This window comes from Mastomys coucha, unplaced genomic scaffold (assembly GCF_008632895.1).
Source record: "Mastomys coucha isolate ucsf_1 unplaced genomic scaffold, UCSF_Mcou_1 pScaffold21, whole genome shotgun sequence".
Classification (NCBI taxonomy): Eukaryota; Metazoa; Chordata; class Mammalia; order Rodentia; family Muridae; genus Mastomys; species Mastomys coucha.
This window is the reverse complement of record NW_022196904.1, coordinates 65,800,144-65,817,131: the sequence shown is the minus strand read 5'-3', so window position 1 is coordinate 65,817,131 and position 16,988 is coordinate 65,800,144. Positions and strand designations below refer to the sequence as shown.

General features: G+C 38.7%; 1 protein-coding gene across 10 annotated transcripts in view; it reads right to left on the bottom strand.

Moving 5' to 3' along the window:
- Positions 1-16,988, bottom strand: part of Akap13 (A-kinase anchoring protein 13) — a 303,651-nt gene that overhangs the window by 55,612 nt on the left and 231,051 nt on the right. For all 10 annotated transcript variants that reach the window (XM_031387008.1, XM_031387010.1, XM_031387009.1 and 7 more), the window contains 3 exons: positions 9,072-9,114; positions 7,324-7,456; positions 610-784 (listed from right to left, as the gene is read on the bottom strand). In XM_031387008.1, the coding sequence (XP_031242868.1) occupies positions 610-784; positions 7,324-7,456; positions 9,072-9,114 (351 nt within the window). The remainder of the gene's footprint in view (positions 1-609; positions 785-7,323; positions 7,457-9,071; positions 9,115-16,988) is intronic.

Below are 16,988 nucleotides of genomic sequence, written 5' to 3'. Positions count from 1 at the left end.
TATCTATGGCTGCCTTTGTGTTGCAACTGTAGATGAGGTAGCTGTGACAAAGACACTGGTTATCTAAGTCCTATACCAGAAACATGGAGCATATGCGTACATGCAGAGCAAATCTGGTAGCTATTATGATTTAATGCTGGCAGAGGGCTGGGTCATATTCCAAAAGGCCAGATTTAAAAATAAGTGCACAAGGGCTGGGAAACAGCTTAGAAGTAAGATTGCTTTTCAATACCAGGCCCTGAGTTTGAATCTCTAAACTACATGTGCGCATACATGCATGTGTGTGTGTGTGTGTGTCTGAGGAGGGGGGCCAGTATAAATAAGTGTGTAGGATCTGACAAAGGATCCGAGAAGCTTTAAGGTTCAAGGCTTTGTATTGCCAGATTTCTTTCAATTTATAAGTGCAGAATCTGAAACTAGAGATGTTTGAAAAAAAAAAAAACAGATTGTATGTTACATAATTAAAATTGGAAGAAAAACACACACGAGTTACTTCTCCACACAAATGAGGAACAGATCAGGGGTGGGATGCACAGGAAACTAGAAACAAACCAGCTTTCGTGAGGCAAGACAGCCTCATCAGAAGGAAGGAAGAAGCACGTCTCTTACTTGCACATGTGTAGGCGTCCTTGTTGGTGAAAGGCTTCATGCACTGGCTGCAGCTGATGGGACCCACAATAGGAATGGGGCTGAAAGTGTGCCCGTTAAGAGACTTTTTATCTTTTTCCTTCTCTTTAGATTCTTTCTCTTTCTCCTTAATTTTATCCTTCTCCTTTTCCTTTTCCTGCCAAAAAAAAAAAAAAAAAAAAAAAAAAAAAAAAAGAACCAGCAGTTAACTGAGCCCTGGAAGGAAGGCCTTCCCCTTACCGCTGTTGTTGACAGAAATGAGGAACAATGCCTGGGCAACATTTTATCAATTTTCAAACATTCCAGATCCCATTTGAAGTACTTATGAATTCTGAGCCATCAGGGGTTGTTTATATTAAGAGACACGGGCAGAGCCTACAGAGGAAGAGCTTTCCTTAGTGAGGTATAGCATTGTCCACACAGGGCGTGCTGAATTTAGGATCAGTTTACAAGGGGAGCAGAAGGAAGGATAATAGCAATTCTGGATCAGCTTGAAGGAGAAAAACAATGTCATGCAGTTTAAAAAGTTCTGTGAGGTTCTTCTTTAAGTTTTACAAACTACATTTATGTCCCTGATGACATTTTCTTCCTTACTCTAATCAGAACTATTAAATAATCCCAAATACACTGTTTTTTTTTTTTAGTAATTAGAACTCAGATATTAATTTTGGTTCAATGTTCAATGGTGACTCCAGGTCAGTGAGAGGAGGTAGAGAGGACTGCACAGAGGTTAGGAATAAAGGCAGTTCTAAGTTCTCCTAGGAAGTTATTTACCTGAGCCCTAGTCATTTCATTTGCAAATGGGGCAGGTGTCCATTTATCGTTTTGTTTTTGTTTGTAATAAGAAGTAACACACACGGCTGGGCAGTGGTGGCGCACTCCTTTAATTCCAGCACTTGGGAGACAGAGGCAGGAGGATTTTTGAGTTCCAGGCTAGCCTGGTCTACAGAGTGAGTTCCAGGACAGCCAGGGCTATACAGAGAAACCCTGTCTCAAAAAACAAACACACAAACAAACAAAAAAGTAACATACACAAGCCTAGCTGGCAGGAGCCTGATATAACTGTCTCCAGAGAGGCTCTGTCAGTGCCCGACTAATACAGAAGTAGAGGCTCACAGCCATCCATTGGACTGAGTACAGGGTTCCCAATGAAGGAGCTATAGAAAGAACTCAAGGAGCTGAAGGGTTTGCAGCCCCATAGGAGGAACAACAATATGAACTAACTAGTACCCTCAGAGCTCCCAGGGACTAAACCACCAACCAAAGAATACACATGGTGGGACTCATGGCTTCAGCCGCATATGTAGCAGAGAATGGCCTTGTTGGTCATCAATGGGCAGAGGGGGCCTTGGTCCTGTGAAGGCTCAATGTCCCAGTGTAGGGGAATGCCAGGGCCAGGAAGTGGGAGTGGATGGACTGGTGAGCAGGGGGAGAGGAGGAGGAGATAGAGGGTTTTCAGAAGAAGGGAAACCAGGAAAGGGGATAACATTTGAAATGTATATAAAGAAAATATCTAAAAAAACCCAAAAAAAACAAAAGAAAGCAAAACAAAACAAAAAAGCCCCCCACCAAACAGAAAGGATGGGGGAAAACCACTTTACAAAACAGGAAACTCTTCTGAACAAAAAATAGTAACTGTTAAAGTGCACAGAACCCGAATTACCACACCTGTAGCATACCCTTTTAGCTAATTTTTTGCTGCAGATTTCTCTGAGTAAATTGGTAAGGTAAAGCCATCTTTTTTTTTTTTTGGCTTGAAGGTTAAGAACATACACCAATAGTTTAAAAAAAAAATCAAACAACACAACTTTCTAGGGCAGTAGGTTGGCCTCTGACTATAAGATCTGTAATGTTCTTCAGATCTGAATAGTCCATTTTCTCATCCTTTACAGTAAGTAATCCAGAGGAGTTCCTCCAAGGACAAAAACAAAACAACGAACTACACATGGCCTCCCCCTGTTGTAATTCACTGCTTTGAAGAAGTCAGGCTCTTACCTGCCCATGTTTTATTCCTGTGAATCTCACTGTTATGAGAGGAACTTCAGGAAGCCGACCCCATTTTACAGACATGATCTGACCCCCATGCCAGGAAATGTTCTCTCATAGGAGATGCTCATGCCGGCAGGGCAGACAGCTCAGAGCTACCATTAGCAAAATGGTAAGAGGAAGCCAGAGACTGGTTGAGAAAGGGCATGAGGGGAGGGTTGAGGCTGCTCGCTTCCTTGAGACAGTCTTAACTATTTGAGTGCTGCTGGTAAAGCTAACCACTCTACCCCGAAGAACACAGGAAATGAAAGAAAACTGAAGTAACTCTCAAATACATGTGTGGACAGCATTTGCATTGGAGAATGGGAAATATGGCAAGGATCAAGACCACACATAATGCTGTAAGTTAAAAAGCACATCTACTAAAAAAACGTATCCCTAGTTGCATAAAAAAAGCAATATTTTGTTCGAGGCCAGCCTGGTCTACAGAGTGAGTTCCAGGACAGCCAGTACTACACAGAGAAAAAAAAAAAAAAAGCAATATTTTATAAGAAAATATTTTAGCAAAGTTGCCAGTGGTAAAATGGTGACTAGTTATTATTCTTAAATTTAATATGTCTATATTTAACCATTGCTAACATGCTTTAACTATACTGTGGAATAAGAATCCAACAACATTTAAAAATGGATGAGATTGGTCATGATAATACTAGGGTGCTATGCAAGAAAATCAGTTTTCACTTTCCTAAACCTATCCTTTTAGAAGGTAGAATACTCCATGAGCATGAAAACCTAATGTGATTAGGCATCTTGGAAAGTTCTTTCATATACAAGGGACAGAAACTAGGAACTGAATGGCTCACTATAAAGTTAACCAGTGTATCAGCTGGGGAGAAAGTCCTTCTTAAGTTAGAGAACTTTTGAATCTGACTAGGAACTGGTCTAAAATGTGTCTTGTGTCTTCAAGCTGTCCTTGTAAAAATGAGAGCTTGATAAAAAAAGACAGTCGGTGGCGTGAAGACCACTCTCTTTATGAAGGCAAGCAGTATGTATGTATCCAAGGACCTTAATGTGTGTATAACACACACAATTTACTCAGCAGGAAACAGTACTACCGCTCAAAGACAATACGGCAAAGGAGAAACTGTCCATCTTCCTCTTACACTTCCTGTTTGGGCTCCTAACCTTCTAAAAAGCATTCTGTCCATACATCTGCAACGTCTGCATGTTACAGATGACTCAAAGGTTATGTACGCAGGACTGAAAACTAAATTTCTTACATAATAAAAACTATACATATAAAAACTTGGCACTATTGGGCAACACATATTATCTAGGAATGTGAAACATTTGCTGTCTGATAGCTAACATTGGCTACTCTGAGTGTCCAGAAACTGTTGACAGTCACAGTTTAACATGTGAGATAACAAACCCAAGTTTATAATAATTTTATTCTCATAGACACACACATCATGTTTACTCAGAGAGACTTTCCTAACTATATTCAGATAAAACTATATTCATATGCATTGGTTAGCAGCTGAATAACTATATGGTCTTAATACATATTAAAAAGTTAATAATCTTAGCACTTCAGTGGTTATATCACTGACTTAATATGTGCAAGGCCCTGCAATCTCCATCACTGAGAAAAAAGAGAAAACAACTAACTCCAAAAAAGAATAAAGAAGCGAAAGTTCATTATTTTTATAGAAAAAATAGTGTTAATATCTATGGTATCACTTTTTTTTTTTTAACAATGTAGGAAACATCATTTAATAGTTAGGAAAAAAAGTTGATTGATACTCATTCATCTGTACAATAGGGTGGACATATGACTATTTTTCTCTTATTACCTCTGCCTCTACTGACAAAGTCACAGTATTCTGCAGCAGCTGTGTAACAGTCTTATTTAACAGTAAGCTAACAGCCACTAACTGGAAAGATGGCATGTTAAATGCCTGGCCACTGGGGTACTTGCAAACACATGGTAAAGGGAACCGTACTGCAATCTGCAGAGCTATGAATTTGCAATTTTTGGAGTTTCTATTGCTGGAGACAGTTTAGCCCCCAAAGATCAAATCTTCAAGCCAAGTCTGAAAGAGGAACCATGCCAATTGCAAAAGAGTGTTGTCATTTTGACGACGGAGGGGAACGGAGGCAAGAGGTCAAGTGGTTCTTTAACAGTGATGACAGACCTGACTCTAACACAGGCAGCCTTTTCCCCCTGTGCCATCTCATCACCTGCCTCTTACCTAATGCTAGCCATTTCAGGTTAAAAAATATTAAAAGGGAAAAAGAAACTACTTAGTAATGGATTTTGCTGAAATATAAGCACATGATGACAGGCAACATGTGTGAGAAGCCAGACCTCATGTAGCTCTGCCTGAGTATAATCTATACTTGCTACTTGAAATACTTCATTATCTTTTTTTTTCTGTCTGTATTACCTACCCCCTCAGCAATCTCAATCTCACTGATGAATCCACCATGCATTGGGAAGAGAGGTGATCAGAGAAAGTCTCTACTGACTTGCTTGTCTTATAATTATGTGTGTGTATGTTTGGATAAGATTCCAGTTTAAAAGCAAAACAAACAAACAAAAATAACAGAAACATTTTGAATTCATCTAAACCAGACCATTACATTTTCAAGATTAACTGAGAATTAAAGGCCAGTAAGCAGAGAAGCCATTCAAGTAATACATGGTTTGGTTTTCCCAAGGGAATTTTCTTTTGTTGATAGCAACTACAGAGGAAGGAAGGAAGCTAAAGGAAACAGGCAGGTTCTGCTACTGCCACCAGTATGTAGAATACAGTATGCATCCCATCCTCCTAACTTCTAGGATAGTGAATGCACTCTCAAAGGTCCTTGTGCTTGCTCCCTACACTTGTTGGGGCCTATTGGAGAGAACTGATGGGGTGTGTGCCCTTGAAGGGGGCTGGAAGTCTGCTTCCCCTCCAGTAGATGCTTTGACCATGGGGCACTTTACTACCACAGGCCCAAAGCAACAATACTAGGTGAACACAAGCTGAAACCTCTGAAATCGAAACCACCTTCTTCTCTGTATAGCTCTGGCTGTCCTGGAATTCACTCTGTAGATCAGGCTGTCCTGGAACTCAGAAATCCACCTGCCTCTGCCTCCCAAGTGCTGGGATTACAGGCATACGCCACCACTGCCAGGCTGAATTGAATCCTTCTTAAAGAGATAATTATAGCTGGTAATTTGTTACCATACAGAAAGCTAATATATTTAGTAAAACTTATTGGCTGTATTTCTATTAGCTTACATAACTGAATGCCTGAAAGGCTTAGTTAGGGGAAAGAGGGTATATTTTTTTTAATTGAAAAAAATTAACATTTTTGATCTGTTTTTTTTCCCTCTTTCTTAATTCTTCCCAGGAGCTCCCTACTTCTCTACATTTTCTATTAGAAAAACAAAACAAAACACTATCAATACCAAGCAATCCTTTAAAAACACAAAAATGAAAGTCAAGATAATTTTTGCTTTTGCAAAAGAACAGTTAAGACCAAAAAACCCCAAACAACAACAACAACAACAACAACAACAAAGGCAAAACAAACCAAAATGAAACAAAAATATCATTGAGCTCATTTTGTGTCAGCCAACTACTCGTGGGCACGGGTATTGCCCCAAAGTGTGTTTGCTATAAAGAGGGTACATTTTTATAAGAATGCTGTTGAGTTCAGTATATATGCATGCAGATATGTTTATGGGCATACGTGTGTGTATATATACAATGTACAGAGATACCTGCGATCCCTTGCAAGTGGTCCTTTACTGAGTATATCTTTGTGTGCTTATTTCTTTGTGTATGCAGACAGAGGGTTACAGGTAAGTAAACAGACTGTGGGGCAAGGGAGGAGACAGTGTTACCCTCACTTGTTTGAAATGAAAATAGTTTTCATTTAGGATCAGGAATCAATATAAAAACTTAATTTCTTTCTCTTAAAGACATACCACAGAAGTATTAAACATACATAAAACAAAGTATTGAGAATATGTGTGGAGTTATTATAGATTTATTTCTTATTTTTATATTTTATAGGATCCTGTAATGAACTAACAACTACAACTGGATCTGTGAAACTGAACTGAAATGTGTTTGTGAGCCACCATGTAGGCACTGGGAATTGAACCCAGGTCCTATGGAAGAAGTGCCAGTGCTGAGCCATCTCTTCAGCCTCAGTTGTAAGTGTCTTAATTAACTTCTTAAGCACTAAAGAGGATGCAGAACAAATCCTAAGTAGAAGTAGATCTATGAAAGTCTTAAAAGTTCTTGTAATTTTTCTGAAGCATAATTTTCTTCACTCTATCCCTAAAAACATTTCTTTTGGTCTTAGCATAAAGTCCTTCTTTTGGGTTTTAAACCTGATTTAATAATTTCTGTATTGTGGCTCAGTGTGTGGGGTGAGGTGAGATGGGATCTTTCTCCTTCGGCATGCCCTGAGGCAGCCGGCCTTCAGCAGCAGGGTTCCTGAAAGGGTGCACTGAGCTGGTGCCTTGGCTACTTCTGGGATGTGGTACACAGTGGTAACACTCTGGCCACAGCTTGCACTGCTGCTGTTCTGCTTCAGCCGTTAGGCTGCTTCCAAGCAGTTCTGAAGGTAAGCCCACTCATCTCCTCCCTGTCATCTATGGGCAGATGGTGGCAAGCGCTTGTTATAGAATGCCCAGAGGATACTTACTTTGCTCTTCTTGCTGCTGGACATTTTATTCTTGATGTAGCTGAAGGTGCGACTAACCTTAGTCCCACTCTTTTCTTCAAAATTCTTTTTTGAGGGGCTTGGAGGCAGGAAATTACAGTTTTCTTCTGTTATACTGAATAAAAAAAAAGATTATGTTTTTCAGGACTAGAAATGTTAAATGGCGGACTGGGTAAGAAACAGGCAGTAGCTACTGAATGGTCTCATGCACTATGAAAACAAATCTGAAATTAAATATAAAAATAGTATTGGGTATACTGACTTCTCTGCTTGAAAGGAAATCCATACACACAAAGGAATGATAGGATATGTGCTGAGAAAGCTGGCAAAACAAAATCTTAGGACAAGGACAAGCCCATCAACAACAGAGGACACACAACTTTTCCAGTCTTCAGGCCTACTGACAAACTGTGGTCCCATCCAGAGAGCTATGTGAAACTTAGGGGTGAAGAATAAGCACATTTCAGGTAGAATGTGGACAACTACATTCTAGAGATCCAAGTTTACTGATTTACTTGTCAAGGAGTCTGAGTGAAATTTAGGTCCACTTAATCTGGACATGTTTTAATTTTAGGAGATTCATAATAGTGGATTTCCTTAAAGTATACTGGGATCTAAATAAATAATGTAAGGACAAAGAACCCATCTAAGTGATTTGACTGGTATTTAGCATCATCCCACAGGGCTGCAGTTTCAGCTTCTGAGAGTGCATTCATAAGCAGAACCATAAAAGGACCCTATTAGCCTTATTTATATATGTAGTGGTTATAAAATAGAGATGTCCATTTTTAAAGGAAATGGCATAAAAACCACTGCTCTTGAGAAAGAAAGAAAAAGATCTGAAAGCACCATAAAGAGAAACACTCATTGGAAAGACTGCAGATCACAACCAAAACTAAAGTCTTTGTGAAAAAGTGGGCAACCTAAACAAAAATAATCAGAAATCCAGTGATACTAAATCACAATGTTTAATTTCATAAACACAAACAAAGAACCATAAATGATGAGTCAATGGGGATTTTGTGTGTGTTGTCAAGTGAAAAATGTATTCAAGATGGAATGAAGCTCAGTGATAGAACACTTACCTAGCATGTACAAATCCCTGGGTTGTTCCCCAGTATTAGGAAAGAGAGCGGGAGAGGAGGAAGAGGATGACCTCAGTTCTAGGGGGCAGAGGTATATGCTACACACAGCTTTTCTCTTTGGAATGGGGATGGAACCCTGAGCCTCATGCATGCTAAGCACGGCCACTGAATTACAAACACCAACCCTCAGCTTTAAAGGTTAAAATGACTAAGAAGATAAAAAGACTGTAAAAGTTTGCCTATATACACAACACACACATATGTGTGCATATATGCATGCATGTATGTATATATGTGCATAAATCTATGAAGCAAAGTATTAAATTTATTCAAAATTGAAAATCTCTATAAGCCAAGTATATTTAAATGTATGTTAAATATAAGTATATTTTACATAAATAAAAGCAAACGATCATCTTTATCATAGACAATATAAAGAATAAGATGATAAAGTGATTGAGCAAATTTTCCAAGATAAAGCCTACACTGTAAAAGACTTTCTAATGATTTCAACTTTACCATCTGAGGAAATCAGAACATGGGTAAGCTCAAAGAACTCAGAGTACTTAATTAAACATGGCAAGCTAGTTAGTATTGTCTTCATTTCACTCTGGGAAAGGGAGTAAGAGACTAAATGTCCCGTACCTCTCGGTTAGGTTGGCACTGGTACTGTGGAAGGACCGTGAATCTAGAAAACAAAAGCCACAGAGGTAAAGTTAGCATACAAAGATCTTGTCCTGATGATTAATGCATCACCTAAAAGTTCACAGATAAGAAGTACAAAGTCTCTGAACGTCAGTACATTGTGCCTTTTCCTTAGAAAGGTTAGGAGGAGGAGAAATTAAACTGGGACCCTTCAAATTAGAATGGAAATATGAACAAAGTGAATTTTCTCCAGGATCTGGGTAACTGAAAACATTGGTTGTTATGCTTAAGTACAGGTGAAGCACATTTAGTTTCTGTTTTTAATGAATGCTCAGTTCCCCTGGGCCATCTTTCTGAGACATTATCAAAGACTATAAAAGAAAGCAAAAGTTACATTTTTTATTCCTGATCCCATTTGTAAATATTTCCATTGGAATAATCTAATATTATCTGATAGCTTTCTGAGAATTCCTGGAAATAGATTAGTGAACCAGAGGAGCAAAGTGCTGGCAAAAGAGTCCTGGCTCTGCCTCTAGTGTGGGAGACTTCTCCAGATCAATCCCCAACTGTGAAGTGAGGGGAACCAGACGGAAGGCAGACGGATAGGTCTTTTTCAAGTTGGCAGCAATAAAATGAATGGGGCAGATGCATTCTTCTTCTCCCTTAACAGAAATGTAACCACGCAACTAAAATTCCAAGGCTAAGTGATCTAGCAGGGTAGTAAGCAGGAAAATAATTATATATATAATATATAATTATAATATATAATATATAATATATATAATTATTTTGCTATGAAACATTAATATGGGTAAATTAATAGATAAATGAATTAAGAATTACTATTAAAACAAGAAAGATCTGAACTACTATTGAAAATTTATAAGCAACCAAAGCTTCAAGCACAAAGGTGAATGGCTTTCAATTTTTAATATGATCATTTATAGCTATCTAGCTACTGTATAACTACTGTTATATGGAAAAAACACACACACTTTATTCTTTGAGGTTGGTTTGGAGAGTCTCTAGGGTTATTACAAGTAAAACTGAGAGAGATTTGAAGACACTCCACAATGCCATTACTGGCATTTTAAACTCTTTCAACCTCAAATCGGTTCTACATTTTAAATGTAAAGTTATAATTGTTACTAACGTCAATATTCAACTGGTAGGAGTAAAGTAAATGGAACATTAAAGGAATTCTTCCACATTCCGTTTTCCTGTACCTGACAACTTGGGGTTCTTCCATTACTTTTACCATGTTTGAGAACAGTGGCTCGATAGGAAGTATCTGCCTCCCAATTCTGCAGGATCTACTTATGAAATTATAAGCATTTTAACCTATGATACCCTGGTTAGCTTTAAAACAAGAGACTGCTGGCCAAAACAATGGCTTTAGAGCTTTTCTAGCCCTGGAGCCTTCAATGACATAGGCATTCAGTTCTCCTAGAACTGCCAGGATTACACTGCACATTTAAGCAATGCACTAAGCTAGCACTCTGGTAAACTATACAAGAAAAAAGTCAAATTCATATTGCAGAAAAATATGAACTTGTCCAAGAAAAAAAGCTACTGGTTGATTTCTGTGGAATAAATGAAAACTAAATACATATGTGATTAGGTACCAAGAAAATCTATGGCAGCAAATCTAAGAGTTCCCAATGTTTTTATTGCTGAAAAAGAATTTACTTCAGTTACTATGACTTCTTATATGTGGTTCTGGAAAAAAAAAAAACAGATTAATTTACCACTGCCACCAAAATTATTGCCTCTAAAATTCCTGAAGTGTAGAGACTTTAAGAGTATGAGATAACATGGGCCATCTCCATGACAAATTATAAACAGAAGAAAATAAACCTATCATTAACTTGTTAACTGTTATTGCAGAAAAATAACATTTAAACCATATTTTTATTTTAAGACACAAAATAACATGCAGACCTATTGTACTATATACCTAGGGATTTTGAGCTGCAAACACTGAGTAGGCATACAATAAAATGTATTCTATAGAATAAAAGTCTCACAGAGAATAAATGGTTTTTATATTATTATGCCTTCCTAATTAATAAATTTGGGAAGTACAGCATACCAAATATTGCTTTGGGCCTTTACAATGTAATTTAAAGCTGCTTAACCAAGTTTCTTAATATATCTGACTACTTCCTCCTCATTAATCTTACTGGCATTTTTGAACTGAATGAACCATTTGAGAAATGCTAGACACTGGACTCAAAAAGACTCTTTAGCTTTTATATTTTTAAGATTCTAAGTTGAGAAGTCCAGAGGGCCAGGAAAATGAATAAAAATAAGTAGTAGTGGGGTGGTGGGGAATTTGGGGAACCATTAGAAAGTTCTGGATGCCAGAGATTCAAGAATCTCCTAGGATCCAATAGAGATGACATTGGCCAAAACACCCAACTGCAGGGAGATAGAACCTGAAGAGACCACCTCTAGTAGATAGTCATGGCCTACCCATCTAAAAAATTCTAACCCAGAATTGTCCCTGTCTAAAGGAAATTCAGTGACAAAAATGGACCAGAGGCTGAAGGAAAGGCCATCCAGAGACCGCTCCACCATGAGATCCATTCCATCTTTAGGCACCAAACTCCAACACTATTTCTGATGCCAAGATGTGCTTGCAGACAGGAGCCTGGTATGGATGTCCTCTGAGACATTCTGCCAGTACCTGACTAAGACAGATGCAGATACTCACAGTCAACCTTTGGACTGAGCTGGGGACCCCAATGGAAGAGTTAGGGGAAGGGCTGAAAGGGACTGCAACCCCATAGGAAGGACAAGAGTATCAATTAACCAGACCCCTCAGAGTTCCCGCTACCTAAGTAGCAGAGGACTGCCTCATTCAGCATCAGTGGGAGAGGAGGTACTTAGTCCTGTGGAGGTTTGATGCCCCTGAGAAGGGGGATGATAGAGGGGTGAGGCAGGAGTGGGTGGAGGAGCACTATGTTAAGAGGCAAAGGGGATGTGTAGAGGGTTCATGGAGTACAGAGGCATAACAACTTAAATGTAAACAAATAAAATGATTAATAATAATAATAAAAAAGAAATTCCAATGAGACTAGTAATGTTCTGGGATAACAATTTGCTTATTGTGATATGGAAGTTTACTGAGGTTTTATTGTTTTTTTGTTTTGTTTTGTTTTTGTTTTTTTTTTTTACCATAACCTGGCTGTTTTTCAATAGTACTATACCAATACTTTGAATTAAATAGATTTGAGAATTTCCGAACACTCAAAGCTGAAGTTGATTTTTGCAGCTTTCTGCCTACTACAAAGGATAAAAAGTAAGTATCTCACTATTTGCCAAGTGTCTTAATAGTGAAAAAATATACTGAACATCAATGAGGCTACCATTAAAACTAAATGGTATTTCTATGCCAAGGATACATTCTTCTAAAGACAATGAGAAATGGTAGCCACAATAATTTTACTGGAAGTACAGTTATATAAACATAAGTATTAGACACTTACAATATTAGGTCTAACAACAATGTATTACTTCATGATAGAAATAGTTTTCCCATAAAAAATGTAACTCCCACAATATCCTGGAAGTCCTCTAAATTTGAAGTCAAGGTCTTCTAATAAAAGAAGACTCAGGTGCATTTCAAGTTTACTAAAACTTATTTCTCAAAATATTTCATACTAGCTGTTACTAAGTACTTAGTAATTTGATCCTGTAACTCACTGAGGAGTGCAGCATAAGAGAGTTTTAGAACAAAAATTGAAAAAAAAAAAACCAAACAAAAATCAAAAAACCAAATCTGTGGGATCTAATACCATAGTTTTTGTTTTTCAATTACATGGAATGATCAAAAGGAAAATTTTAGGTATCACTGATAGATAGTCTACCTATGTGTCCCCGAAGACAGAGAAAAAAAATGGCTAACAGAATTTAAAGTGGAAGCTGTCAAATGGCAAGTCCTGTAAAACTAACTCTCAGTATTCTTAAGGGCAGAAGTGGGATGAGAATACACCCCTCATGCCCGAGGTATGCTTTGGAAAGACTCTTGTACTGGGAGGTCACTGAGACAGTCAAAAAATCAGTCTCACCAAAATAGATCTGCAAAGGCATGCAAGTCAAGTGCCTTATAGAAGATGATAGAATATAACGATACTGAAGCTACAGCATGCAAGAAGATAAAGCCCTCAGACAATTTAACTCTTTTAGTCACAAGCCTATAGCAGTAAGTAAGTTAGCTAGACTTTGGAGAACAGCCACTAGAAACTAAACTAGCTTACTTACTCTGAAACTCTTCCTCTCATCACTGAAATAAGAACAGCCAAAAGAAAAGTTTATCCCCCAGAACTCCCAGAGACTAAGCCATCAACAAAGGAGTACACATGGCTCCAGCTACATATATAGCAGAGGATGGCCTTGTCATGCACCAATGGAAGGAGAGGTCCTTGGCCCTATGAAGGCTAGATAGATGCTCCATTGTGGGGGAATTGAGGGCAGGGAGGCGGGAGTGGGTGGGTGGAGGAACACCCTCATAGAAGCAGGGGGAGGGAGGATGTGATAGGGTGTTTCCAGGAGGGAGGGAAATGGGGAAAGGGGATAACATTTGAAATGTAAATAAAGTATCCAATGAAAAAAAGAATAGTTAAAAAAAATGTTTTAGATTTAAGGAGGAGTGGAGAAATGCTGATGGAAAAGATCCACCTTGTTGGCTTCATGTGCGGCTGTATGGTGAAGTAGGTTAACAAAAGGACATCAGAGCATGCAAAGGTTATGTCAGGACAAAGAAAAAGGTACCTCCAACCTAGGTGGAAACAGCACAATGTCAATGGCCTCTGGGATCCTAGGGAGGGTTATTAAAATTAACAATTCATTTGCTTATTATTTGCTTATTTTGTTTTTCAAGGGAGGGTTTCTCTGTATAGCCTTGCTGTCCTAGAACTTACTCTGTACATCAGGCTAGTCTCAAGCTCACAGAGATCTATCTGCCCCTGTTTCCCAAATACTGGGATTAAAGGCGTGTGCTACCACTGCCCAGCTGATGATATATTTATCTACATATTTGTTCATGAGCATGAACAATTGCAATGCAGTTTAACAAATCACCTAAAATCTATACTTGTTAAATTTGAAAACAAGAAGCAAACTCTTTTTAATGGTCCCAGTTGCTAGCTTGAGTTTCCTTCTTTAGGGTTTATAGAAAACATCCAATAGTGATGTTGCTCAGGGTTCAGTGTTTACTGCTTTTCTCACTCATCCCAAATTTCCTACCTCACTCCACCTCTTCCTAGCGTATGCACACAATATACTGGGGCCTCCTTTCTCTATAATCTTCAAGGCAGAGCCATGCTTTCAGGATCAGACTCATTCACCTCCTTGCTCACTCATGGGTAGGTGGACACTTCTCAGACAGGGGAAACCCCTCCAATGCAGAAGGGGACACATCTTTCCTGCCACCTTGCTCTCCCTCTATCCCTTCACCGGCCAAGTGGTATCTAAGAGCTCAAAGGTGCAAAGCTTAGCATTATCTTTGGATCCTTATAGCACTCCTCATTTGGACTGCTTTGACCTTCCACTTCTCTCCTGAGGTCACTATTCTGAACCAGCTACAGTGCAAACAAACCCCACAAAAGCCTTCAACTGACCTATAAGATTTTTCTTCCCAATATCACTTCCATTATGGTTGGTCTGAAACGTTTTAATTTACATGCTTCTACTGCCTTTGGAAAGAAACCCTACATCCTCAGTTTAGATTTCCATATACTAATTTCTAGTTTCTTTTGGTTTGAACTTTCTTCAATTCCTGAATTATGATAATTCCAGAACACCGAATGTTTATTTTAGTTGCTTCATTTACTATTTTCTATTAGATTCAACTTGTTCTCTTATCTTTAAATTGTAAATTTAGCCAAGAAAAAAACTATCAGTAAGTCCATCCTTCATCCACCATTGTCTAGTTTGGTACATGGCAAAGAATTGATACCCAGGGGCTGGCGAGATGGCTCAGAGGGTAAGAGCACTGACTGGTCTTCCAAAGGTCCTGAGTTCGGAGATCCCAGCAACCACATGGTGGCTCACAACCACCTGTAACAAGATCGGACGCCCTCTTCTGGTGCGTCTGAAGACAGCTACAGTGAATTGAGTGGGGCCGGAGCAGGTGGGGCCGGCAGAAGGTTCTGAATTCAATTCCCAGCCCCTACACACATGATGGCTCACGGCCATCTGTACAGCTACAGTATTTTATCATATATACATATGATAAAATAAAATAAATCTTTAAAAAAAAAAGAATTGGTACCCAAATATGGACTGGAAAATAGATATATCAATTTTCTTTTTATCATTTGGGAAACTTAAGGCCTTAAATCAAATCATAGATTTGCCCTGTACCTAATATGAAAGCTACAACAAACACATCAGATTATGAAGTTGAGCTCTACCAATGAAGTGAAATGACGTCCCCCACCCCCTAGTCCCTTTCCTTGCCCAGGCTAGGTCACTGTTCTCTTTTGTAAAAATAAACTGTCTTGCTGAAAGTTTCTCTTTGCTTGTCTGTGTGGCACCAGGAATATTTTTCCAATAATTTGGAGTTCTTTTTCAACATGATAGACAATGTTCTTCTTTCCAAAGCTACGTAAATTACAGTCAGGGAAAAAGAAACTTTGGTACTATTTGGGGGCCACTGTGAACTACAAAACTCCATGCTCACTATACAACAGGAAGTATACTAATGACTTTAATTCGCATTAAAAGCACACACAGCACATTATCCTGACTTAACAGTTGAAGTGACTGAGGGTAAAGGTTTTCTATAACAGTCAGTCATTCATCATTACACGTGCTTATTACATAAAACATTAGTTAAACTACCTTATGAAAAACTGACTGTAAACTGAGTGTGATGGTGTATGCCTATAATTCCAGAACTTGGGGCGGGGGGAGCTCATGCGTGCTCAACAGGAACTGAACGGCAGGTCCAACTGCCCTTAAAGAATGCATGTGTGCATATTTATATTCAGGTGTGCACACACAGGAAACCAGAAGAGAGAGTCAGGGTCTTCTTGAACCTGGAGTTCATGTTCCTTAGCTAGGCTGGAAGGCAGCAAGTAGTTCTCTTGCTTCCCCCTACCAGTCTTGGAATGCTGGGGTCACAGAAAAGCCTGAGAGCATGCCTAGTTTGTTATGCAGACACTGGGATCCAAATGCAGGTGCTCACGATTACACAGCAAGAGAATCATCCTTTACGCCATAACTCTATTGTGAAAATCTGTTAAGATTAAACATCCAGTTAGCCAAGATGAAAGACAGAACTCCTTAATAAGGGGCAGCTACATTAGTCTCCAAATCTTTCGAGTTAAATTTTAAGAGGACACTGAAAAAACACCATACACACCAGGAGCTTGTGCTTAGTTTCCAGAATACTTGGCCCTATAGTGAAGAACATGTGCATTACTCCCTTTTAGATTTATTCTTTGCACCATGATCATACACTGTAATTACTCATTGAAAATCAATTTTAAAACAGGTTCCTTGAGCTAGAAAGACGGCTCAGTGGTTAAGAGCAATGGCTGTTCTTCCACATAACCTGGGTTTGATTTCCAGTACCCACATGGTAACTCACAGCTATCTGTGACTTCAGTTTCAGAGGTGCTAACACCCTCTTCTGGACTCTGTGAACATGGCATGCATGTGGTGCAGATGTAGATGCAGGTAAAACACTCATATACATTACATAACAATAAAAAAATCTTAACAATAAAAAAGATTCCTTAAGGGAACAAGTTGGTGAAATTTATACAATTAAAATGCTTGTAAGCATTTTTTTATGCACACATGCCTTGTGTTTATAAATCCCATGTGTTGGGGCTGGAGAGATGGCTCAGTGGTTAAGAGCACCGACTGCTCTTCCAAAGGTTCTGAGTTCAAATCCCAGCAACC